Source organism: Protopterus annectens, chromosome 8.part0 (assembly GCF_019279795.1).
Source record: "Protopterus annectens isolate FY-2018-M chromosome 8.part0, PAN1.0, whole genome shotgun sequence".
Lineage (NCBI taxonomy): Eukaryota > Metazoa > Chordata > Ceratodontiformes > Protopteridae > Protopterus > Protopterus annectens.
The window spans coordinates 1,900,500,309-1,900,528,025 of NC_056741.1; the positions used below are offsets into that span (position 1 = coordinate 1,900,500,309).

A 27,717-nucleotide genomic window follows, 5' to 3' on the forward strand; every position below is an offset into this window, starting at 1 on the left:
AAGTAGTAAACAGGTTAATCACTGGAACACACTAGCTCCAAAAACCCCTAATCAGCATGGTCACTTAAACTGAAGACTTAGGAAAGGACTGTGGAGTGGCTCAGGAAGACGCCCAGCTCTTTCACTTCCCTGGTAATTTACACTTCAGAGAATATGATAATTCTGTCTATGTGCCATTAGCAGACAGAGTCCCAGCAAACAAGGGTACTGGCCATGTAGCACAACAGCTATCCACTGGTCAAGTTCCTAAAACCCTTGAACTTCATTCAGGAACAAGACCCTAAAATGCTTTAATACCTTCACATGAAACAGGTGCTCCCCTGCACAAGCATAAACCAATCCTCCCTTATCTGGGAGGGAACCATGACTTCTGATTTGGTGGCACTGATTATCATCTCAGCCACTTCACACACTCAACCAATGAACTATTCCACTGCATGATGGATAACAGACATCAGAAGCTAAGAGACTAGTATTATCCCCAAAAATGGATACTCTCCATACCCGCAAAGGCCAGTGCATTATGATTTTCTACCCAGTTTTATCCAGTCTCACAGCCTTGCCATAGTTGAGTGATTTAATTGCCAAAGTGACCTAAATGCATCCAGAGTGGATAACTGCTGCCAGGAATGCCATCTCAGAAGGCAGCCATGTCCATCACATTCAGATATTCTTAAAGTGTTCTTCTATCTTCCAACAAATCATCCAGTTGAAGACAGCATTACTCCATCTTTGCAAAGACTACCATGAGATGAGCACCGCCTACCATTCTGAATCAGACTAATTTGTCAGAATGTATCTGAGGTAATCTGAATATCATTCTCCACAGCCTTGTCAAACTTCTTCCATACCCAGGCCTTAACTTCAGCAACTGTCCCATAAGTTGCCTCAGTAAATCCAAACCTACAGTTGATCTCTGGTTCTGTTTGAAGTCAATATGGAGAGCAATGAAGAATGACTTAAGGAGCATCATCTCAGTACATGTTGGAATTTCTTTAAATACTTGACTATACTTATTCACATAAAAGAATAATAGACTACAAAATATTCAAAATAAACATTACTTACTTTGGTTGGCAAAGGGCACTCGTCCAGTAACAGAGTTATAACAGCTGGCCCCAGTGGATCTTCTAAAGGAATAACCCTGATCAGGGACTGGACAACTTCCAGCCAACCATCATCTGTCAAAATCAAAATACATAAATAACGTACATATGCATCATAAAATTTTCACAGAGTTATGCTGTGTTAAGGGGAGGTTAGATCAAATCAAATTGATGCAGTGACCATGGAACTTTTCTACTTGCAGAAAGCCATGCTTTTATTTATTCTGTATGCATAAGTAAATGTTTATGTATTGTTGCAGCTGAAGGGGTTCCAAGAACCCAGTGATTATTATAAAATTCATCTTAGTAAGTGTGCTGATACACTGGTCATAACATGTTTTATGTTCCAGGAAGGGTATGTTAATCACGTAAGATATTTGTCTAGGTCCATTGCTCTGTTGAAATATTAAGCATATTTGTGTATACTCGGTCAAGATGTGTACAGCTGTGTGTGTGTGTGTGTGTGTGTGTGTGTGTGTGTGTGTGTGTGTGTGTGTGTGTGTGTATACTTAAGCCTGTAAATCCAGAACGCAGTTCTAGAAAAGCTACCGTCAATCAGACTGAACTGTTTCTCAGTTTTATGAATTTAAATACAATAGTAGTAATGAGCCTGTCAGCTTCATTATTGCTATTTTCTTACCTCTTGCATACACCTTGAAATTTACAAGCAAAAAGCAAATGCAATTTTATACAATTTGTAAAAATTTAAATTTCCTAAGCTATTCTGCATGTTGCCATGCTTCTATTTATGCTTCTAACCTGGAAAGAATGTTTATGCTGTTTAGTTCCCCCAAAGTAAAAAAATGAAACGTTAAGTACTCACCATAACTACAGATCCATTTTATCTTCTTTTCATCTGGTTCAACATGTGGGTTTGTCAGATCTATCCGGATCCGATCTTGGTGCCTCGTGACAAAGCTTTGGATCCAAGAGCTCTGACTCCTCCCCTACCCACAATTCCCCTGTCCTGCGTGAACTACCTCAGACCAAATTTGCTGACTGACCATCAAGGGTCACTATGTGTAGATATGAAACAACAGTATATATCCCTTCACCTAAAAGGACAAAGGGAAAAGGGAGTAAACACAAACTGTAAGAAATATAAGGGATCAGACAGGGTCTAAATGAGATCTGGCCACTCCCTAAAAGAAGGATGATAATTTGTAGGAGAAAGACAGGAGGGAAGTTGAATCAGACAAAGAGAGGACAACAGGAATCTATCGTTATGGTAAGTACATAACCTTCTTATCTGATCTTGTCTTTTTTCGCCTGATTGTTGGACAGATTCCTAAGCTAGCCAACAGGGATCTGGGGGGCCTCAAGGAAGGATATTCCATGGCAGAACCGAATGATGTGTGCATCCTGAACTGTACCTCTAATTTATAATGAATTACAAAAGTGTGAGTTGATGACAAGTTCCTGTTGCACAAACCTGATAGGAACTCGCCTGGCAAAGGCTGTAGAGGTTACCACTGCTCTTACAGGATGCATTTTAGGCTTTGATTGTAGAGACATACCTAGTGAATCATAGACAAAGGAAATGATATTAACAAGCCACCTCGAAAGAGGTAACTTTAGAAACAGACTGACCAAATTTTTTTTTGGAGAAGGATATGAACAACTGGTCTTATTTTCTAAAAGTCTTGGCATGGTGGAGGTAAAACCCGAGTTTAATATAAGCAATACATGTTCCCCTTTGAGAAATTGGGGAAGAAAATTGGTAAATCAATTTGTTGATTTAAATTTGATTCTAAAGCCACTTTTGGATGAAAGGAAGGGTTTGTCCTCAACGACACTCTATTTAAAAGAAAGATCAAGAAGGAAGCCTTGCATGAAAGTGCCCAAAGTTCTAATACTCGTTTGGCAGAGGTGATGGCAAACAAAAATATCATCTTCCAGGACAGAAATTTCCCATCTCTGGATGCAGCAGGCTCAAAGGGTTTCTGAGCAAAATGGAGATATGCTGGAGAGGAAATGGATCACAAACTAGAGGCCTCAATAAAAGGGTACCTTTCAAAGGGGATCCAATGTGAAAATGAGAATCCAACATGAAAGTGTGAGATGGCTGCCAACTGTCCTTTAACAGTCTAATAACTAGACCCGAACATGAAAAGTTCTGAAAGAGATTTGAGGATTTTTGGAAGAGGTGCTGAAAAGTGCTGTAAACCATTTTCAGAAGCCCAGAGAGAAAAGCATCTCCATTTGCCCTGCAAGTCTTTTGTAGAATTCCTCTAAAATGATGAAATTATTCTTACTACTGGGGAATAAAGCCTGACACCTCTGGTAATTGCTAGAAATGGAGAAACCATGTGGTTACAGTTTTAGGGTCTGTAGGTCTGGTAGAGGCATCCCAGAGGGGTGTATGAGGAGATCCGGGAAAGGATCCAGCATCAATGGTGGGTGAAATAAGTGAGAACAAAAAGGGGAAACATACCTGTCGAGACCAGAAGGGGGCAATGAGGAGGACTTTGGTCTTGCGCTCCATTGTTTTCTGGATGAACTTGGGAATACGGGGGGGGGGGTATAAAGGAAAATCTGGGGCCAAGGGTGGAGTACAGCATTTCTCGGTGACTGACCCAGTGGACGGATTAGTACAAAGTAACTTCTGCATTTGTTGTTTAGGTATGAAGTAAAAATGTCACTGCAATATTGTCCCCAGTTGCTGAAAATCTCCAATGCCTTTGCTTTGTTAAGAGACCACTAATGAGGCAGTAATACAGTTCTGCTCAGTTTGTCCTCTAAGATGTTGGACGTCCCTGGTATGTGTTTTGCTACTAGAAGGCTGTTCAAAGACACTGCCTACTGCCACATTCTCATGGCTTTTTGCCAAAGAGGGTACGATCAGGTACCACCTTGCTTGTTGATTTAACAAACTACTGACAAGTTGTCTGAATGTATGGCAATCATATCCTTTGGTAGGTGATCCAGAAGAGCCTGCAACACAAGGAAGACTGACTGCTCTGAACTCCGAGATACTGATGTGAAGGTTGGCCTCTAATGGAGACCAGGTTCCTTGGACTGTTCTCCCTTTTAAATGCCTCCATAAGCCAAGAAGGAGGGCACCCTAGGTCACTGTGGCTTTGTGTATCAGAGGAGATAAATGTGTCCAGAGTGACAGAATCAGATGCAATCTAGCACTGAGTATGGTTCTTCCAGATCTGCATGAGATAATTTTGTGGTTGAAGGGATGAATTCTCTGAGACCATTGCACCGGTAATGTCCACTCTATTTGTCTAAACAGACGATCACTGTGGAGGAAGCCATTAACCCTAAAAGTCTTAATATCAATCGAGCCAAGAGATGCAAATGATCTGAGTGATTTAATATGCAACGGGGGCAGCTTTTCTATTTGAAGAACAGTGTTTATGGCAGCCTATGAATTGTATGGATTGAGATGGCTCTTCTTTCTGTTGATGAAAATACCCAGGATGGATAATAATTCTAGTAGAAATGACTGGTGTCTCAGAAGTAGATCCCTGGAGGTATCAGTTAAAATCCAATCGTTCAGATATAGGAATACTTGCACCCTGTCAAAGCCTAAAAAAGGCTGTCACTGCTGCCATTATCTTGGTGAACACTCAGAGGGCTGTGCTGAAACTGAAAGGCAGCACTCTGAACTGGATGAGTTTGGCTCCCAGCCAGAAACAGAGGTATCTCCTTGACTGCCTCTCTTTCTTTATGTGATAGCAGGCATTTTGGAGACCTATAGAGGACATCCAATCAACATCTCTGAGAAGAGGCAGAATGGATTGTATTGTGACCATCCAGAATTTTGTCTGTTTTACAAATTGATGTAATTCACTGAGATCCAAAATTGCTCTCAGGTCCCCTGCCTTTTTTGGAACTAAAACGAAAGTACGGTTGTGTACAATTGCCATAAATGTAGATGTTCGAGTGTATTCACCGTTGCAGTCCTTACAAAATGGGTTATCTGGCTTCCGGTAGCCAACAGTCAGCCAGAATACCAAAGTCCTTGGTACATGATGTCGGCTGCCATCGATTTAGACCTGACGGCAGGACATCAGGTACAAAAGAAGGCAGCTGAAGCAATTTCCTCAGTTTTTCTTGCCTTAACTGTCAGGAGCCCCCCAAAAAAGGTTAGACCAAGAAAAGAAAATCCAGTCTGTGCCCTAAGAAAAAAGGGGGGATGGAAGGGGGGGACCAGGACTGCAACAGTGAATACACTCTAACATCTACATGTATGGTAAGTGTACACAACTGTACTATGTTAATCATGTTTCACTGTTGCAGTCCTTACAAAATGGGTGGATTCCCAAAGCCCAGGAAAAAAAACAAAAGGGAGGAGGAACACCCACTGTTTAAGTGTTGGTAAGGATGCCCTGCAACACTGCAGTGGTAAAACCAGCCCTGGACTTAAAAAACAAGAGTAAATTGTATTGTTTAGCGAAAGTGTGAACAGAAGTCCATGTAGCTACTTCCAGGATGTCCCTAGTAGGTCCACCTCTTAAAAAAGCTGCTGAGGTAGAGGCTCCCCTAGTAGAATGGGTCCTATTACACTGAGGAGGAACCTTGCCATGCTGTAAGTAACAAAAGTGAATACAATGAGCAATCCACTTAGAAATGGCCTGTTTAGAAATAGCTTTGCCCTGAGCTCCAGGAGCAAAACTGACCAACAACTGATCCGACTTTCGAAAAGATTTAGTCCTGTCCAGGTAACATCTAAGCTGTCTATGCACATCCAGGGAATGCAGTGAGCTTTCCCCTATATTCTGAGGATTAGGAAAGAAGGTAGGCAGGTGTATAGACTGGTTCAGAGTCAGGCTGGAGACCACCTTGTGCATAAAGGAGGGATTAGTTCAAAGAGAAACCTGATCCACATGGAAGACGATAAAAGGCTCTGCTGCCATTAAGGCTGCAGCTCAGAAACTCTTCTAGCTGAAGTAATAGCCAAAAGAAAGGCAGTTTTCCAGGAGAGAAACTTCAGGTCTACCGAGGCAGCTGGTTCAAAAGGAGGCAGAGTAAGTTTCTCAAGTACAAAATTGAGATCCCAAGCAGGAGTAGGTGCCCTTCTGGGAGGCTTTAAATTGCTAGCTCCCCTGAGGAACTGTTTCATCAAGGTATGAGAGAAAATGGGATGCTCAAAGGAACAATGAGCAGAAATAGCTAAAGCATGGATTTTGATAAAAGGAAAGTCCACCATTAAGCAAGCCTGCCAGAGAGTCAAGAATAAGAGGAAGATTAGGTTGAGAAGGGTCTTCCCCTCTAGCCTACATCCAAATGGAGAATATTTTCTACTTATCTGGGGTAAGATTTCCTAGTGCTAGGCCTCCTGGTCTCACAAAGGACCTCAACCACTTGTCTGGAAAGGTTTAAATTATGAGCCAAGCTGCCAAATGCACAGTCTGAAGATGAGGATGCAGAATTTTTCCCCCCTACTGAACCAAGAGATCTGGCATCAGGGGAAGATACCAAGGCTGAAGTCTGGGAGAGACTACAAAGTAGTGGATACCAATGTTATCTGGGCCAGTCTGGAGCTATGATGATGGCCCTTGGTTTTTCATCCCTTATCTTTAACAGCACTCTGGGAAGAAAAGGCAGAGGAGGGAATGCATAGATTGAGAGCTGTGTCCAGGGGAAGGACAGAGCATCCACCTTCCAAGCTTTGTTGTGATGATCCCTGGTGCAAAAGGTGGGAAGGAGGTGGTTGGTTGGAGATGAGAAGAGATCCACCTGGGGAGTGCCCCAATGCTGAATGATGTTATAGAAGATGGTCTTGTTTAGTTGCCACTTGTAAGGATCCAGGACCTGCCTGCTCAACCGGCCTGCCAAGGTGTTGAGCCTTCCTGGAAGAAACTGAGCTGTCAGATGAATGCCCATGGAAGCTGCTATGGACCATAGTATCATGCTTTGTCTGCACAGGGGGGGGGGGGTAAGAGTGCGTCCCTCCCTGCTTGTTGCTGTACCACATGATAGTGGTGTTGTCTGTCCTGACCAGAAGAGCACCAGGAGAGAGATGATGTCTGAAAGCCATTAGGGTCTGCTGGACTGCCATCATTTCCTTCAGATTTATGTGAAAATGAACCTGTTGAAAGTTCCAAGTCCCCTGAATGCATCTGCCCTCTAGATGAGCTCCCCAAGCATAGTCTGAGGCACCTGTGGTGAGTGTCTGGCTGGCAGGAGGTGGACAGAAAGGCAGGCCTTTGTTCTGTGCACAGGCCGTCGCCCACCAAAGGAACTCTGTCTGCAGGTAGGGAATCAGAGGAAGTATCAAGTCTAAATCCTGAGTGTGTTGACACCAAAGGTTTTTGAGGTACCATTGTATTTTCCTCATATGCAGTCTGGCATATGGAATCATCAGAATACATGAAGCCATGAATCCCAGTGCTTGCTGGAATTGCCTTGCAGAGAGATGGGTCATTGCTTGCCAAATTTTTGAAGTAATTCGAAAGATCCATTTGTTTCTTTTGAGGGAGGAATACCATCTGGGCGGCAGTAATCAGGCTCGCTCCCAGGAATACAATCTCCCTGGTGGTACTAATTTTGATTTCTTTTCGTTGACGGTGTAGCCCAAAGAGGTGAGAAGGTTCTGTTCAAAGTCCAAATCCTTTAGAAGTTGCTCTGGAGAGTTTGCCTGAATAAGACAATTGTCCAAGTAAAGGTAAATCTGAATGTTTCTTTGCCTGCAAAAAGGAATGACTGGAGCAAGGCATTTGGTAAAATCTCTGGCAGCAGTAGATAAGCCAAAGGGCAGTGCAGAGAATTGGAAGTGCCTGTTCCCCGCCCTGAAGCAAAGGAACTGCCTGCAGCTTTCCCTTATTGGGATGTGCAGATAAGCTTCTCTGAGATCCAAAGTCACCAGCCAGGAATCTTTGGCCAGCATTGGCAGCAAAGTACAGTTGTGTACACTTACCATAAATGTAGATGTTCGAGTGTATTCACTGTTGCAGTCATTACATTTGGATTATCTGCTTGCAGGTAGCCCTCAGTCGGCCTGATTAACAAAGTGTTGGGTCCTGCGTCAGTTGCTGTCCCTTCTTCCATGACGTCAGGTCGTCAGAGGTATAAAACATGCAGCCGACGTCATTACATCAGTTTTTCTTGCCCCAGATGTCAGGTGCCCCCCTAATGGGGAGCAATTAAATTAAAAAGTACAATGATATACCTCCAACAAAAAAAGCAAATACACCAAAAAGGCTTTTAAGCATAGTAAAGGAAAGTAGAGGTATAGCCAAAAGAAGTAAGGGGGCTGGAGGGAGGGTAACCAGGACTGCAACACTGAATACACTCGAACATCTACATTTATGGAAAGTGTACACAACTGTACTATGTTCGTCGCGTTTCACTGTTGCTGTCATTACATTTGGGTAGATTCCCAAAGCTATGGATGGGAGGAGGAATTTAGATAGCATTAGGGATAGTTATAAGGCCCTGGAAGACTGCAGTGGCAAAACCAGCTCTGGATTTAGAGAAAATTGGCAAATGATAATGCTTGGTGAAGGTATGCACAGTGCTCCAGGTAGCAGCTTCTAGGATGTCCCTGGCAGACACCTCTTAGAAAGGCTGTAGAGTGAAGTCTGATCTCCTGGGGGATAGGTTTTCCATGGTGCTTATAGCAGAAATTAATGCAATGGCCTATCCATTTAGAAATTGTTTGCTTTGAAATAGCCTTCCCCTCTGCCCCTGCGACAAATGCCACCAGCAGTTGTTCAGATTTCCTTTGAGGTTTAGTCCTGTCCAAGTAGAATCTAAGTTGTCTGTGCACATCTAAGGAATGCAGTATCCATTCCCTTTGTTCTGTGGATTGGGAAAGAAGGCTGGCAAATGAATAGACTGATTAAGAGCCACACTGGATATCACCTTGTGGCATGAAGGATGGATTGGTTCTAAGAGACACCCTGTCCGCATGAAAGATGAAGAAAGGCTCCATTGCCATAAGGGCCTGTAATTCAGATACCCTTCTAGCTGAAGTGATTGCTAAAAGGAAAGCTGTTTTTCAAGAAAGAAATTTTAAGTCTACAGTAGCAGCTGGCTCGAAAGGAGGTAGATGAGTTTCTCCAAAACAAAGTTAAGGTCCCAGGCTGGGCTTGGAGCTCTCCTGGGAGGTCTCAAATTTTTGGCCCCTCTGAGGAACTCTTGAGCAGTGGCTGAGAGAAGAGGGGAGGGTTCTATGCTATAATGAGCTGAAATGGCTGAGGCATGGATTTTAATGGAGGAAAAAGACAGGCCCTTGTGAAGCATCTCAATTAAGTATTGTAAAATCTGAGGTAAATTGGGCGCTGCTGTGCTCATCCCTTGAGACTGGTTCCAGGCACAGAATCTTTTCCATTTTTCAGCATAAGATATTCTAGTACCAGGCCTCCTTGCCTCTAAAATTATATCCATTGCAGGTTTACAGAGGGATGATAGAGGAGAGATTATGTAATTAGCCAGGATGCAATGTTCAGTGTTAGAAGCTGAGGGTGCAGAATCTGGTTCTCCTGCTGGGACAACAGGGAAGGAGTCTGAGGCAGGTACCATGGGGATAACCGTGACACACTGCGCAGGAGGGGGTACCAGTGTTGGCGTGGCCAGTCTGGAGCAATCAAAATCATCCTTGGTTTGTCCTGTTTGATTTTTAGTAGTACTTTGGAAAGCAGAGGCAGAGGGGGGGGGGCACAGACTGATAGGTTTTTCCAGCTGAAGGACAGAGCATCCACTTTCCAGGCTTGCTTGTGGGGAGTCCTTGTGCAAAATGTGTCCAATTGGTAGTTCTGGGGAGAGGCAAACACGTCTATATCTGGGCTCCCCCATTTGCTTGTCAACATGTTGAAAATCTTTGGTTCCAGTTTCCACTCGTGTGGGTCCATTAGTTTCTGCTTAGTCCGTCTGTCAGTGTATTTAATTTTCCTGGCAGAAATTGAGCTTGTAGGTGCACTTGGTAGCTCAAGGCTGTGTTCCACAATGCCATGGCTAGTCTGCAGAGGGGGTAAGAATGTGTACCCCTTTGCTTGTTTATGTACCACATAACAGTGGTGTTGTCTGTCTTTACCAAAAGTTGTCCTGGAAGAATGTGGTCCTTGAAGGCTGTCAAAGCATTCTGTACAGCAAACATTTCTTTTTGATTGATATGCAGGTGCATTTGACTTGGGTTCCATTTGCCCTGAATGCACTTCCCTGCCAGGTGAGCCCTCCATGCATAGTCTGATGCGTCTGTTAGGGTTTGGGTGGCAGGGGGTGGTGTGAAAGGTAGTCCCTTGTTTTGGTAGCAGGCCTCTGCCCACCAAAGGAATTCTAGGCGTAGGCAATGTATGATAGGAATCATTGCTTCTAGATCCTGAGAATATTGTCACCATAGGCTTTTTAGATACCACTGTAGTTTCCTCATATGCAGTCTTGCATATGAATTAGAAGAATGCAGGAGGCCAAGAACGCCAAGGCGTTCACTACTACTGTCCTAAACTATAGTACAGGATCTCCTCACTGTAACAACCATAGCTATGAACTTCCACGAGCATATTTACTTGATATTTCTTTACCGACATATGGAGCCTATAATAGTATATTACAGGATCTCCTCACTGTAACAACCATAGCTATGAACTTCCACGAGCATATTTACTTGATATTTCTTTACCGACATATGGAGCCTATAATATCAGCATTGATAATGTCCTAAAATCATATGTTTCTAATTAATCTACTTGTCATAGGAATTATTTATGTTATAGCTAATTTTTAACATGATGTCTCTTCATACTAAGAAAATCTATAAACTGTACACACGCAACTCAAACCTAAACACTGTCTCACTTATGTATATGTTTTCCTTTTTACCTGGAACATTATTGCTACTGTTATATCTCTACTTCGGACTACCTGACCATGTTATTATGACATTGTTATATGTCAAACCTAAACCTTGTCTCAATTATGTATACACTGTACTCTTTTTTCCCTGAACTTTCATGCAACTGTTATGTTAAACATTTTATACCTTACCATGTTATGTTGCCTTGTTGAAATGTAACTTAATACCTGTTTAACTGTGGAGCTTTTCTCCCCGGGTCTCTGCTGAAAAGGGATATGTATCCAGTTGGACTAACCCGGTAAACAAATGTAAAATAAATAAATAAATAAATCTTGCAGATAGCAGGGTTTTTGTGGCCGCTTGTTTGAAGTAGGTTGTCAAACGAATTTGTTTCTCTGGCATCAGGTAAGCCATCTGGGAAGCTGTATTCAAACTTGCTCCCAGGAATATAATTTGTTGACAGGGTACCAGGTGTGATTTCTTTTCGTTTATGGTGTACCCCAGACAAGTCAGAACCCTTTGTACAAAGGCCAGATGATTCAAAAGTATGTCCTGGCTTTCTGCCTGAATTAGATAATCGTCCAGGTATGGGTATATTTGAATATTTCTTTGTCTGCAAAATGCAATAAGTGGAGCTAGGCACTTTGTGAATACCCTAGGCGCAGTAGATAAGCCAAATGGCAGTGCAGACAACTGATAGTGTGTGTAGCCTGCTTTGAAACGTAGGTACCTTCTGCAAGATTCCCTGATTGGGAAGTGCAGGTATGCTTCTTTTAAATCTAGTGTTGCCAACCAGGCATCTTTGTCTAGCATAGGAAGTAATTGTTGGAAGACTCAGCATCTTGAAATTTGGAATTTCCAAAAAGGTGTTTAGAGTAGACAGGTCCAGGACAGGATGCCATGAATTGTCCTTTCTGGGTACCAGGAAAAGTCTCGAGTAGAAACCTTGTCCCTTTTCCTCTTCCGGTACCAGCTGAATAGCCCCCATGCTTAAGAGAGAAAGTACTTGTTTTTGGTCCTCTGCCCACTGACTTGGGGGTAGGTCCGGCCACCCGCTTGATGTTGGCAACGTGTGGAAGTGAAATCTGTATCCCTGGGACACTATATTTAAAACCCAGTTGTCCTGGGTAATGAGTTCCCAGTTCTTTGCATGAAGAGCAATCTTTCCCCCAAAGGGGCAGTCAGTTGAGAAGTGCTTGGAAATTTTAAATGGAAGTCATTGAGACAGTTTACCATAAGGGGGAGTCTTACTACTCCCAGATTTGGAAGTGGAGGCCCCCCCACTGTTTAGTCCTGTGTCCCCTGGGACTGAAACCTGTGGCTTTTGCTGTGTCTGGGTTTGGCTTGAGAAGACCTGGAAGGGGCTGGAAAGGACCAATTCTTAAGAGGGCCAGTACCTACTAAATCTAGGAGACTGAACTTGTAAGAAATCTTTTAACAGTTTGCATAGATTTAGCTTTACCTTCCATCTTTTTAAGAACTTCCTCAGCCTTGTTGCCAAACAGGCAGTCCTGATTTAAGGGAGCATCCAACAATTTAGCTTTAACATGATCAGGCAAAGATTGCTCCTTTAACCATGCATGCATTTGAGCACGGACCCAGTAACAGCAGCCCTGCAAGAGGCCTCTAATTAATCAAAACCACATTGCAAAGTATGTTTTCCAACTTGTTCAGCAGAATGCATTAAATCCTGTAATTCTTTATTTTTCACACAGTCAGGAATCAACATAATTTTCTGTTTAAGCAATCCAATAACATGTTGCTGACACTTTAACATATGAAACTGGCAGTTTAAAGCCCTAATGGCCAAGGTTGCAGAAGTGTAAACCTTCTTACCCCATTTAACCAGCACCCTGGATTCTCTATCAGAAGGGGTAGGACTTTTAGCAGTAGAAGCCTTAATGCTCTTGGGTCCCTGTGAAAAAGTCGCTGGATCCACAATAGGATTTTTAAAAAGGAACTTGTGTAACTCAGGGACCCTGTAGTATAGGTCACGCAGGAGGCAAGGAATCAGGGGCCAAACTAGATTCTGAAAAAGCATCATCAATGTCTAGTACAGGAGGAATAGCTAAAGGCCTATATTGAGGTAAGAGTAAGAAATCCCCAAGCCTCTTTTTTGAATCAGAAAAATCCTGGCTTTCCCAGTGGAAATGCTCCCTTAGAGTATGCAAGGTTTCCCCAAAAGAAAAATCTTCTGGAGGGGAAGCAGAGGGAATGGAGTCCTCTGCATCAGAATCCTCATAAGTAGATAAGGGCAAATCTAGATCATCAGAAGAATCAGAAAAAACAGAATCCTGGTCAGACGCTTCATAATCAACTTCAGTCCTAGGCCTCTTAGAAAGAGGGGTTGGCTACCCTTGATTAGAGTTATTAAATCTTCAGCCATTCTTATCATTTGTTTTTTAGGCAAAGAGGCCTGAGCATGCGGCCTGGGCATTGTTTTTTAGGCATGATTCGAGATTTTGGCCTAAGTGAAGAAGGAGGCGTCAGTTTAATATGCAAGTCCGTACGCCTGAAAACACCCTCAGAAGCCGGTGCCTGCACAGCGGCTCCGGACCCATCCAAGGAAGAGACATCCATGGGTTCCATAGTTGAGGCATGTCGCGGCATACCAGACTCCGAATGGGTCTCAGTAGAGGCCTGCGAATCAGAAGTAGCGGGTATCAGAGGCTGTGAAAGCGCCTCACTGAGTACCGGCGAACTGGCGACTGGCTTAGGAGAAGCATCGTCGGCAGTTTTGGACCTCGCCAGCCTATCTCTGTCTTTATCTTTGCGTTTTTTCGGAATCCCGGTAGTCGGACGGCTAGCCGATGACATTTCTGGATAATTAAACCAAGAGCCAAAATATTTAGAGGCGAAAATATACCGACGACAGACAGTGCACCGATTAAATAAAGCACAAAACCGACAGCAAGGTACGTTGTGGTCAGGGCCTAGGCAAGGAATACAGTACGAATGAAAATCTTTATGAGGTATTTGCTTTCCACAAGTAATGCAATTATTAACTTTTACTGAAATCGGTAAGGAGCAAGAAAAATGTTTCCCCAACGGGGTACTTAGCTTTAGTTGAAGACTTCGGTTCTGAAACTCGAAAATTAAAATTTCAAGAGTCGGTCGACCGGCACTTGCAATCTGCTTCGGGCACCGCACGGTAAGAAAGACTGATGTAATGGCGTCGGCTGCATGTTTTATACCCCTGACGACCTGACGTCATGGAAGAAGGGACAGAAACAGATGCAGGACCCAAGACTTTGTTAATCAGGCCGACTGAGGGCTACCTGCAAGCAGATAACCCAAATGTAATGACTGCAACAGTGAAACACGAAGAACATCTGCTGAAGAGTGAGCACTTTGAATTTGGGAATCATCAGAAAAGTGTTTAGAATGGACAAATCCAGAATAGGGTGCCAGGTGCCCCCTTTTTTGGGGACCAGGAAAAGTTTTGAGTAGAAACTATGGCCTATCTCTAGTGCAGGAACTGGCTCTATTGCTCCCAGGTTTAGTAAAGAAGAAACTTGTTTTTCTGCTTCTGCCCTTTGATTTGGGGGGATATCAGGGCATTCTTGGTGGACAGGGAAGGTGTGAAAGGAGAACTTGTAGCCCTGTGATTCTATTTTGTGCACCCATTTGTCGTCTGTGATGGTGAACCAGACATTTGCAAAAATGGCTAACCTTCCCCCCAAAGGAAACCCTGGGACCACAGAGGCAGGCAGGGGAAGGCCAGAGTCATTGGGAATGCTTGCTTTGGGAATTTGCTTAGAACTCCCCGATTTTGAAGAGGAAGCCTGCCAGTGCTTAGCCTTTTGAGGGGTGGAAATCGATCCCTTAGAAGACCTGTAACCCCTAGGCCTAGTGCAACTCTGTTTACTAGGGTCAGGAAAAGTTCAATTCTTAGAAGGGTAATGTCTACTAAAATGAGGAGGATGAACTTGCAGAAAGTCCTTAACAGTTTGCATAGATATGGCCTTATCCTCCAACTTTTTCAACACCTCTTCTGCTTTGCTACCAGAAAGACTGTCCTTGTGCAAAGGCACATCCAGTAATTTAGATTTGACAGGTTTAAAAAGGGGCTGTTCCCTGAGCAAAGCATGTCTTCTAATGACAAAACCAGTGGCTGCTGCCCTGCAAGAAGCCTCCAAACTGTCGAAACCACAATGCAGAGAATGTTTAGTGACAAGAGTGGCAGAATTCAATAAATCACGCATGTCCTTGCTCTCCGGGGAAAGAACACCAGCAATTTTAGCCTTAATAGCCTCCAAAGTATGCTGCTGATACTTAAGCATATGAAAAAGACAATTAACAGACCTAATAGCCAGGGTGGAAGACGTATAAACCTTTTTTACCCAAACTATTCCAGGCCCTAGATTTTCTGTCAGAAGGAACAGGATTTTTAGCAACCGTGGCTTTAACACCCTTAGGGCCCTGAGAAATAATCTCTGGATCAGCAGTAGGATTCTTGAAAAGGAACTGATGGGAGTCAGGAACTCTAATACCTGTCAGGCTTTATGGGAACAGGAGGAACAGAATCAGGAGTCAAAGAATTCTCCATGAAAACGTCATCAACAACTTCCAAAACTGGAGGGACAGTCAAAGGCTTATGCTATGGCAAATCCAAGAATTCTCTAATCCGTTTCTTAGACTGAGGGTAGTCCTGACTTTCCCATTTGAAATGCTCCCTAAGAGTATTCAGAGCATCTCCAAAAGAAAAATCTTCTGGAGGGGAGGCAGAAGGGATGGAGTCTTCTGCATCAGAACACTCAAAACCAGAAAAAAGTGGAGAGTTTTCCTCTTCATCAGCAGAGTTGCTGGAAACCTGAGAGTCTGAGACAGAGAAAGCTTCTGGGGACAATTCCCTAATCCTTTTAGAAGGAGGTGGCTGAGAGCCCTTGATAAGGGTCAAGAGATCACCAGCCATTTTAACCATGAGTCTGAGGCATTTGAGGGGAGGCCAGCACCTGCTTTGGAGTAGATTTTCGGCTGGATGGCCTGCTAGAAAGCTGGAGGGACTCAGGAGGGCTAGCCACCACAGAATTCTGAATTAAAGGTCGTCAGTCTGGATCTGGTCTCTAGGCAGAAAAAAGAGGCCTCAGAAGCAGGTGCCTGCTTAGCGGCTCCAGATCCAGAGGCAGCGACTGTCAGAGGGTCAGAAGAAGAAGTGGAAGCCTGCGATATGGAGGACTCAGAAAAGGTCTCCGCAGACGCCTGTTGCTGAACCTCCGTGGACTGCAGGGGCAAAGAAAGTGCCTCATTGACTACCGCTGGGCCGACAACCAACCTAACAGGGACGCTGTCAGCTAATTTGACCCTAAGCCTGTCACGGTGCTTATCTTTGCGCTTCTTAGGAACATTTGAAGTCGGGAGACCAGAAGACGCCATACCAACGAACTTAGGCCAAACTCCGAAATGCTTGAACAAGATCCTAGCTCTATGGCGTATGGTACGCGGGTTGAAAGAAACACAGAGAACACAATTAGGGACGTCGTGCTCAAGGCCCAAACAAGTAATACAATAGGAGTGAAAATCACAGAGCGGAATCTGTTTTCCACAGGCAAAACAGTTATTAACTTTCTCTGACATTTGTTAAAGCAAGAAAAGAGGGTCCTCAACGGGGTACTTATCTGAGGATGTCTTCAACTAAGCAGTTGGAATACAAAAAGAAGGTACTCGGCCGACCGGCACTCATGCAAAATACATCTGCTTCAGGTTCCATGGCAAGAAAGACTAAGGAAATGGTGTTGGCTGCCTTCTTTTCTACCTGACGTCAGGCCTAAACTGAAGGCAGCTGACGTCATATACCAAGGACTATGGTATTCTAGCCGACTGTGGGCTACCGGGAACCAGATATCCCATTTTGTAAAGACTGCAACAGTGAAACACGATGAACATCTTTGAGTAGACTCCAGATTCCTTTGACCAGCAACTTCGGAACTTCTGTTGCTGCAAAGTAACTGATTGGGTGGAATGTTGGCAATCTGTCATTTTATTCTTGGGATTTCTAAGAAAGTAATTGTATAACCTCTGAAAATGATCCTTAGCACACAGGAATCTTGCATTATGTACTGCCAGTCTAGAGGGTGCAAGAAGAAGCATCCCCCAACTGTCTCTAGAGTGCAGCAGCCAGGCAAACTTTAGAAATGTGGAAAGGTTTCTCTGTGAATGGACCAATGAAACCTATATTTTGCAGACTATCTTTGCCTCTGGAGCAATATTCCATGGAACTGTCTCCACCTCTGCCTCTGGGCAGCCTGACTCCAAAAGTGTCCTGGTAAAAGCTTTGAGATTTCTTGAACCACACCCCCACCCCACCCCTTTGATTCCTGGAGAAGGCTCTCGGAGGAGTTGAAAAATGGATTTCAATGGCAGTTGAGGTCTTACCATCCTGTTCACTTCTGGTAAGCATGTCCTTGACCTTTGGTCCAAACAACATGGAATTGTCACATGGGGCATTGACTGAGGACATTCTAAAGCTTTCGCTAAAGTTGCTGAACCACATCCAGGCATAACAATGCATCATAATGCTAGTATACTGGCTGCACCATCTGCTGCATTGAAAAGCATTCGCATGAATACATTCACAGGCTGATGACAGGGACTCCACAGATTTTGGACATCTGCTAGTAAGTTACACATGCGACAAATTGAAAGTTTCTTTATCAAATCCCTCTGGAAATGTGTCAACTGGGAACATATAGTTCTGCGCATGAACAGAGAAGGTGGCTGAAGCATATGTCTTGTTTCCCCAATCTGTCCAACGTCCTAGACTACTTGTTAGGGGGATAAACAGTTGCTTTTTTGTAGCTGCTGCTACCACCATGGCATCTACAGGGGGAACCCTTATCCCACAACTTCTTATCCCTTGGAGCAGCTAAAATTCTATATGGCTTTTTAGGGATGGGTTCTGCTACATCCGGCCGCTTCCAAGTATTATGAATAAGGAGGTCGACTAACTGGTTGGGAGGATGGACCACCCAGGATGTTAAAGGGCGTAATTCACCAACTCATTCGAAGAACGGGCTTTAGTAGACCATCGCCGATGCTGCTTCATCAATTCTAGGATGTCTCAGAAGGAGACATCTTTGGGGTGGATCTTGGAGAACCTTCCCCCTCTTCTACGTTGGTGTCTTTGATGACAGATTCAGGAGAGGAGTTGATATGCTTCCTCTTACAAGTCCTTTTCTGGAGAATATGTCTCGAGACACCTGAAAGAAACACGTCAGAAACATATGAGGGACTCGAAGGTAGAGTAGTTTCAAAGCCTAATGGATCTGTCTGACATGAGAGGAGAACGGTACAATCTTCAGAGGGAGTCTGGATGGATCCGAGCTCTGGGAGAGTACCAGACATCTCGGTCCAGCCAAGGCCCTCACGACGACCTCAAAAGCCAATTCAGCCACTAAAGCATAAGAAAAGCCAGGGAAATTGGAAATGTCAGAAGCCCTCTCAAATCCAACAGCTCAAGGCCTCCAGGAGGGCTTTGGAACCAAGCTGTCAAGTGCAGAGGCCCAGAATGGCAGTGATGGCTCAAAGTCTTGTTGTAGACTTGACTCTGCCAGACCCTAAAGCATTAGAGCTGAGCCAGTAAGGGAAGATGTAGAAGATGAAGTTTTGAGAGCTGTCAATTTCGATGCTGGTATCATGGGAAGGATGCATCCAATATATAGTACCTCTGGAAATGGGGATGGGGTAGGAAGCTGGGAAAAAGTACAGTTGTGTACCTACCATAAATGTAGATGTTCGAGTGTATTCACTGTTGCAGTCATTACTCTTGGGTTATCCTGCTGGCAGGCTACCCGCAGTCGGCCAGAATTCCAAAGTCTAGGTCCGGTATCGGTTGCTGTCGCCTCTTCCCTGACGTCAGTGCACCAGGAGTATAAAAGATGCAGCCGATGCCATGTTCTTCAGTTTTTCTTGCCCCAGATGTCAGGTGCCCCAAATAGGTAGGCTGTAAAATATACCAAAAAGAAATGCATGCATAAAAATAACATTTCCTTCTTCTGCAAGCAAATACACCAAAAAGGTTGTATAGGGTAAAGAAGTGCAGATAAGTCCCAGCAAAGAGAAGGGGGATGGTAGGTGGGTAACCTGGACCGCAACCGTGAATACTCTCGAACATCTACATTATGGTAGGTACACAACTGTACTATGTTCATCGTGTTTCACTGTTGCAGTCATTACTCTTGGGTAGAATCTCAAAGCTGAGGTTAGGTGGCTGGGCTAAATAGGATTAGGAGAGACTATGAGACCCTGCAGAACTGCAGTGGCAAAGCCTGGTCTGGACTTAGAGTAGAGAGGCAAGTGGTAGTGCTTTGTAAAAGTGCGCACTGAACTCCAAGTTGCAGCCTCGAAGATTTCTTTGGTTGGTACACCTCTGAGGAATGCTGCTGAAGTGGATGCTGCTCTGGTGGAATGAGGCCTAATGCCCTTAGGCACTGATTTGCCATGTTGAAAACAGCAGAAATGGAAGCAATGGCCTATCCATTTAGAAACAGTCTGTTTTGAGATAGCCTTTCCTTGTGATCCTGCAGCATATGACACTAAAAGTTGCTCAGTCTTTCTGAAAGCTTTAGTTCTGTCCAAGTAGAAGCGTAACTGCCTGTGTATGTCCAAAGAATGCAGAATTTTCTCACCCTTGTTCTGTGGATTTGGGTAAAAGGTAAGCAAGTGAAAGGTTTGGTTGAGCACCACAATGGAAACCACCTTAGGCATAAATGTAAGGTTTGTCCACAGAGAAACCCTGTCTGGATGAAAAATGATGAAAGGTTCCACAGCCATGAGTGCTTGTAACTCCGAAACTCACCTTGCAGAGGTTATGGCTAGGAGCAGAGCTGTTTTCCAGGATAAGAATTTTATATCTGCTGTTGATGCTGGCTCGAAAGGAGGCAGTGTGAGGTTTTTCCAAAACATAATTGAGGTCCCAGGCCGGAATTGGTGCTCTCCTTGGAGGCCTAATGTTTTTGGCCCCTCAGAGGTACTACCTTATTAAAGGATGAGAAAAGATACGTGGTTCCATATTGTAATGTGCAGAAATGGCAGAGGCATGAATCTTAATTGATGAGAAAGAAATTCCTTTGTTCAGCATCTCAGTTAGGTATTGTAAAATCTGAGGGGTATTTGGTACAGACGTGTCAATGCCTTGTTTCTGGTTCCAAGCACAGAATCTCTTCCATTTTTCTGCATAAGATTTTCTGGTACTGGGCCTCCTGGCCTCCAAGATAACATCCATAACAGCTTTTGAAAGAGGAATGTTCTGAATGGCTATATTATCCGCCATGCTGCCAGATTTAAGGTCCTGAGTAGGCTGTGTAGGACCTGATTGTTTTGTTGGGATAGCAAGTGAGAAGTTTGAGGCAATATCCATGCTGGACCTTGAGACAAGCTCCTTAGGATTGGGTACCAGTGCTGGCGTGGCCAGTCTGGTGCAATCAGAATAATTTTTGGCTTCTCGTGTCTGACCTTTAGAAGTACTCTGGGAAGGAGAGGCAGTGGGGGAAAAGCATATACTGTTAGATTGTTCCAGCTGAATGATAGGGCGTCCACTTTCCATGCTTGCTTGTGGTAAATCCTTGTGCAAAACCTCTGCAATTGACAGTTGTGAGGGGAGGCAAATAGATCTATGTCTGGGCATCTCCATTTCCTTGTTATCATGCTAAAGACTTCTGGATCCAGTTTCCATTTGTGGGGATCCATGAGGTTTCTGCTTAGTTCGTCTGCCAGAGTATTTGCTTTTCCTGGCAGAAATTGTGCTTGCAGGTGAACTTGAAAAGCCAATGCTGTGTCCCATAAGGCCATTGCTTGTCTGCACAGGGGATAGGAATGTGTACCTCCCTGCTTGTTTATGTACCACATGACCGTAGTGTTGTCTGTCTTTATCAGTGACTGTCCTGGATGAAGCAGGTCCTTGAAAGCTGTCAGGGCATTTTGAACAACTAGCATCTCTTTTTGATTGATGTGAAGATGCCTCTGGTTTGCAGGCCATGTGCCCTGAATACATTTTCCTGCCATATGGGCCCCCCAGGCATAATCTGATGCATCCGTTGTCAGTGTCTGTCTGGCTGTGGGTAAACTGAATGGCAGACCCTTGTTGTGGTGACAGGCTTCTGCCCACCATCGAAACTCCTGCTGTAGGCAGGGAATGAGTGCAATTACTGTCTCCAGGTTGTGGCAATGCTGAGACCAAACACTTTTCAAATACCATTGTAGTTTCCTCATATGCAGTCTGTCATATGGAATTAGTATAGTAGAATGCAGGATGCCATGAAACCCAAGGCCTGCAGGATTTTCCTTGCAGATAGGTGGGTTTTTGCTGCCAAGTTCTTGAAGTAAGTAGTCAGTTGTTTTTGTCTGTCTGGCATGAGATAAGCCATTTGGGCAGTTGTATTTAAGCTTGCACCCAGGAATATTATCTCTTGAGAGGGCACTAGTTTTGATTTCTTTTCGTTTACTGTGTACCCTAGGCCAATTAGTAATCTTTTTACAAACTCCAGATGCTTTAGAAGAGTGTCTTTGTTCTCTGCTTGAATTAGGCAGTCGTCCAAGTAGGGATATATTTGAATTCCTTTTTGTCTGCAAAACGCAATTACTAGTGCCAGGCATTTTGTAAAGACTCTGGGCGCAGTAGATAAGCCAAAGGGCAGTGCAGAGAACTGGTAATGCATTGAGCCAGCTATGAATCTGAGGTATCTTCTGCATGATTGTCTCTGATTGGGACATGCAGGTATGCCTCTTTTAGGTCCAAAGTTACGAGCCAAGCCCTCTTGCCAAGCATGGGCAGTAGCTGCTGAAGAGTCAACATCTTGAATTTTGGAACTTCCAGAAACGTATTTAGTATAGACAGGTCCAGAAATGGTCTCCAGGTTTTGTCCTTCCTGGCCACTATGAAATGTCTTGAGTAAAATCCTTGCCCCTGCTCTTATTATGATACTTGCTGAATGGCCATCATGTCCATGAGGGCTGTAATTTGTTTTTGTGCCTCTGCCCATTGATTGTGTGGCAGGTAAGGCATGCCCTTTGACCTTGGTAGTGTGTGAAAATGGAACCTGTAGCCTTGGGACACTATGTTCAAGACCCATTTGTCTTGGGTAACGATTTGCCAATTTGATGAAAAAAGTGCTAGTTTTCCCCCTAAGGGGGCTGTCAAAAGAAAACGGTTTGGAACTGGAAGAGGAAAGTCATTGGGACTGTTTCCTGTAAGGCTGTGATTTGTCTTCTCTGCTTTTGGAAGTAGGAGCACACCACTGTTTAGGCCTGTATGAGCCTTGGGGCTGAGATCTGCCTGTGGGATGCCTGTATCTGACTCTTTGTGGTCTGTCTGAGACTGGAAAGGACCAATTTTTAGAAGGCCAGTTCCTGCTAAACCTGGGTGGCTCTACCTGTAAGAAATCCATTTCACACTGAGCTTGATCGAAGGAAGGGCACTGAGGAAACTAGGAGCTATAATATATAACATTAAGTATCCTGTTTTTTGTTTATTTTGTTCTTTATTTCTTTGTTATTTATAGCACTTTGTGCACTGTGTATTTTTCTAGCTAGTTTCACTGTGTATGAGGTATTAACTGGAAATTGTCCACTTTTATTAAGCATCTGTTGGGTTGTTTGTTTCTAATAATTTGTTGCAGTTCAACTGTTTTTTCTAGAGGCTCCTTTAGCTGTTTAAAACTTTCATTTAAAGGCTCACTGCTGCTTTTCAGCTGCGAGAAACATTTCTGCAGTTTGTTCTAAGTAGTGGGGATATTTGTAGCATTTCCATATTCAGGCTTGTATTTGGGCCTAGTGTTTGTGGTGGTTGCGTGTCTGAGCACATATTCAGGGACATCTTGGTTTAGCCAAAGCCATCAGGCATTTCACTGAGAGAGAATTGTTTGAGGTCATTGGCTGACTGAGGTCACCTAGACTACAGCATAGACTAAGCACCTCATTGGTTCTTTTAAGATTTCTTTCTTAAAAACTGTCTCAGGTTTCAACTTTCTGTTACGTAAGAAGTTCATTTGTGAGTGTTCTGCCATTTCACACTGAGATTGATCGAAGGAAGGACACTGAGGAAACTCGGTGCTATAATATATAACATTAAGTATCCTGTTTTTTGTTTATTTTGTTCTTTATTTCTTTGTTATTTATAGCACTTTGTGTACTGTGTATTTTACTGTGTATTTTTCTAGCTAGTTTCACTGTGTGTGAGGTATTAACTGGAAATTGTCCACTTTTATTAAGCATCTGTTGGGTTGTTTTTTTCTAATAACTTGTTGCAGTTAAACTCTTTTTTCTAGAGGCTCCTTTAGCTGTTTAAAACTTTCATTTAAAGGCTCACTGCTGCTTTTCAGCTGTGAGAAACATTTCTGTAGTTTGTTTCCCACCCTCACTCCCTGTTGGTATAGTGTTTTTATAGTTGGTGGCTTTGCAGTTGCCCGCCCCTAGTGTAAATTTGATCTGGGACCCTCCTCCCAGTCTAGTGTCATTACCTCATTCTACCCAGTACAGGGAGAACATTTGAGAAGGCCAATCAGCTTAGATTCTGCTACTCCTTTCTCTCTTTCCACTTAACTTTTTTTTTTTTTTTTTTTATCTCCTTTTACTGTATTTGTGTTTCTATCTACTTTATTTTGCTTTTGCGTCATCTTAAAAGTACTCAATTGTATTTATTACTGCTTGGTGTAACTCATTCTAAGCCTTTTAGTTTAAGCACTTGGGCTTCAGACCAGTTGTTTTACATTAAGAAGGTTTGTGGTCTGCACTGTAGTAACAGAACAGGTAGCTTACATCCTTCTAAGTTGGGAACTGCTGATTGAGGGCTCAGTGTCTATTATTCTAAAAGTGTATTAATTCTGGTTTAAGCACTTGGGCTTCAAGCCAGTTATTTTACATTAACAGGGTTCGTGGTCTGCACTCTTGTGGGAGGAGAGGCTGGACTCTGCCCTTCTGAGCTGGGAATTTCTGGTTAAAGGCTTATAGTGCCTGCATATTTGAACTGCTTCTTACTGAAATTGGTACACCTTGTTTGTTGTAGCATAGACTATATCCAGGCCTGCTGAAACTAGCTTTGTTTGTATAACTTGAGCACTAATCCTGGCATTCTTTAAAGTATTCAATTGTATTTATTACTGCTTGGTAGTAACTTGATTAAAGTGTAGCTATCATTCTAAGCCTTTTGGATTAAGCACTTGGGCTTCAGACCAGTTGGTTTACATTAGGAAGGTTTGTGGCCTGCACTGTGGTGGCAGGACAGGTAGCTTACATCCTTCTATGTTGGGAACTGCTGATTGAGGACTCAGTGTCTGTTATTCTAAAAGTGTATTAGTTCTGGTTTAAGCACTTGGGCTTCAGGCCAGTTATTTTACATTAAGAAGGTTTGTGGTCTGCACTCTTGTGGGAGGAGAGCCTGGACTCTGCCCTTCTGAGCTGGGAATTTCAGGTTAAAGGCTTATAGTGCGCGCCTGCATATTTGAACTGTTTCTTACTGAAATTGGTACACCTTGTTTGCTGTAGCATAGACTAGATCCAGGCCTGCTGAATCTAGCTTTGTTTGTATGCTTGTTTGTTTGCTTGTTATTTCCCTGAAACGCGGCTTTTCAGCGCTTCTGTGGATCCCTAGTGATATCTGCATTGCTTACTGTACTTGTTTCCTTGTTTCACTTGAAAGAAAGTTACTGTTTGTCATTTATGCATTTAAGTTACCTGTAACACATTGCATTTAAGTTACCTGGCACTTGCTCACTAAGTCAGCACTAATAATTAAAAGCACTACACCCTCACAAACTCCCCTTGAGTACCTTGTTCCCCATTGGCCCTTTTTTTCAATTATAAAGGGATTCCCAATACTATTCTAGCATGTCCAAAGGTCAGTTGTCAATCTCCTCTCCGGTCCAGCTGGTGAATCTGGGAATCTTGAGGCAATGTTACAACTGCCTCATGTACACAGACAACTCTCTCCTCCTCCCAACAAATGCCAACACGTGAGAAATGCAACCATATAGCCAAACCGGAGGCTAAGCTCTCTCAACTCAGTACTGGCGTAACCAGTCAGGAGAAGGAAACCACACTCACTACAATTCCAGTCTCACACAGACCTACCACGACAGCAAACCAAACACATAAACACACAAAAACATACTTGGAGGCTCTAAATAAAAATCTGCCTAAGCAGCAGAGACCTCCAAAGCAGACACCCAAGCAACCGCTACCCCAAAACAAAACACGTGCAACACATAGCTCACAAAGCCAGTATGCCGAACAGTCACAGCCCTTAAGGCTAAACAACACACCTGATACACTTGTAATACGTGACTATCGTCAGGCACACTGACGTCCCACTCACCAGGCTGAACAAGGAGAAGGTCACGGTGAGCTGCCTGTCGGGCGCTAGGATCCGCCACATAACACAAGCACTCAGGTCACTGCAAGGCAAGTACAAATATGACTCAGTCATTGTCCATGCTGGTGTGAATGACCTGAGACGTACCTCCCTGGACTACATGAAAAGAGACATAGAGGAGCTCTCTGAGCATGTAGCCCAGGCCGGTATGACCCTGACCTTGAGTAGCATCTTACCCTCACCAGGAATGATGCCACAGTATGAAGACAAGATGATCAATTTCAACAATTGGCTTATGTATTGGTGTCATTCAAAGGGGATCCAATGCCTGTCAGCCTGGGATGACATGCTCCACAAGCCACGATGCTTCGCTAGGGATGGCTTGCACCTGTCACCCCTGGGCTTTCGGATATTGGCAGAGGCTCTTGCTACCCCCATAGTGCCTTTTTTAGACAAGGCTCAAAAGACAAACCCACCTCCATAGGTATCACAAGGGATAAGAAACTAAGAGTAATGCTACTCAACGCCAGAAGTCTAAACCTTAAGATGCACGCACTCAAAACTCTCCTTAGCATGGAGAAAGTACAGTTTTGTACCTACCATAAATGTAGATGTCCGAACTGGATAGCATCTGCAGTCATAACAACTGGGTTGTCCTGTCGTCAGGCAGCCCTGCAGTCGGCCGGATTCCAAAGTCGGGTCCGCTTCGCTGATGTCGCACTCCACCCGACGTCATCTCTGTTGGACTTCGGGTATAAAAGCATCAGCCGACGCCATTTTCCTCAGTGTTTCTTGCCCCAGATGCAAGTAGCCCTCTTGCAGGCTAAAATTTGGATAGATGCCAATGTTTCCAAATAGATAGAGGTAAACACAACAATAAGCATGTATGTACATATATACAAACAAATACACCATAAAAGACTCCCCCCCAACAGCTAGCTATTAGGAGGGTAAACACCCTAGGAGTACCACAGAGGGAAGGAGGGAGGGTAATCCTGACTGCAGATGCTATCCAGTTCGGACATCTACATTTATGGTAGGTACAAAACTGTACTATGTCCTTCATGGATGCATCTGCAGTCATAACAACTGGGTAGAATACCATAGCCAACTAGGGAGGAGGATAAAAGTAGATTATGGTGTGTTTAGGATCCCTTGCAGTACAGCAGTGGCAAACCCTGCTCGGGATCTGGAATATAGAGGCAAATTATAATGCTTGGCAAATGTATGCACGGAGGTCCAAGTAGCCGCCTCAATAATGTCTTTGGTTGCCACTCCTCGTAAGAAGGCTGTGGTAGTGGCTGTTGCCCTTGTAGAATGAGGTCTTATGTTCTGTGGAATTGGTTTTCCATGGAAGGAGTAACAGAATCGTATGCAATTTCCTATCCATTTGGAGATTGTCTGTTTGGAAATAGCTTTTCCTTCCCTGCCTGTTGCATAGGCTACAAAAAGTTGGTCAGTCTTTCTGCTATTTTTTGTTCTGTCCAAGTAGTAGCGTAGCTGTCTATGTACATCCAAGGTATGCAGTATTCTTTCCGCTCTGTTTTGTGGGTTGGGAAAGAAGGTAGGTAGGTGGATTGCCTGGTTTAAAGACACTCTGGATACCACCTTGGGCATAAATGTAGGATTAGTCCTCATGGACACTCTATCTTGGTGGAAGATTAGGAAGGGTTGCACTGCCATTAAGGCCTGTAGTTCTGAAACCCTCCTTGCTGAAGTAATTGCCAGTAGGAAAGCAGTTTTCCATGACAGGTGTTGTAGGTCTGCTGTTGCTGCTGGTTCAAAGGGTGATAGTGTCAACTTTTCTAGCAAAGTTTAAATCCCAAGCTGGTAATGGTGGTTTCCTTGGAGGTTTTACATTCTTGATTCCTCTGAGGAACTGCCTGAGCAAAGGGTGCGAAAAAACAGGTGGATCAAAGCTGTATTCTGCTGAAATAGCTGATGCATGTATCTTGATGGAGGAGTAGGACAGGCCTGAATGAAGAAGTTCGGCCAGATACTCCAGAATGTTAGGCATATCTATGCTTGACACATCTTTTCCTCTTTCCGTACTCCAAATGACAAACCTTTTCCATTTTCCAGCATAGTTCCTTCTTGTTGAAGGTCTGCGTGCTTCAAGAATAATGTCTTTAACTCTCTGGGAAAGTTCTGGATTAGCTGCTGCTATGTGATGTTCCATGCAGTCAGTTGCAACGTTTTTAGGTTTGGATGTATGATGCTGTAGTTGTTCTGAGTTAACATCAAAGGCAACAGGGGTATTGGCCACATATTGTTCCGAGACATGCTCCTCAGTAGTGGGTACCAGTGTTGTCTTGGCCAGTTTGGAGCTATCAGGATTATCCTTGGACGTTCTTCCTTGATTTTTAGTAGTACCTTGTGTATCAAAGGAAGAGGTGGGAATGCATATGCTGTTAGGGCTTTCCAGTTGAAGGAGAGCGAGTCCACTTTCCATGCTAGTGGGTGGAATGTCCTTGTGCAGAATTTTTTGAGCTGGTGATTGAGAGGTGATGCGAATAGGTCTATCTGTGGCATTCCCCATTTCTTTGAGATGGTTTTGA

At 43.8% G+C, this 27,717-nt stretch overlaps 1 protein-coding gene across 2 annotated transcripts in view; it reads right to left on the bottom strand.

Annotated features, from left to right (window-relative positions):
* The window catches only part of RSPRY1 (ring finger and SPRY domain containing 1), a 1,565,455-nt gene that overhangs the window by 1,023,388 nt on the left and 514,350 nt on the right, over positions 1–27,717 (bottom strand). For both annotated transcript variants that reach the window (XM_044081400.1, XM_044081401.1), the window contains exon 4: positions 1,069–1,181. In XM_044081400.1, coding sequence (XP_043937335.1) covers positions 1,069–1,181 — 113 coding nt within the window. The remainder of the gene's footprint in view (positions 1–1,068; positions 1,182–27,717) is intronic.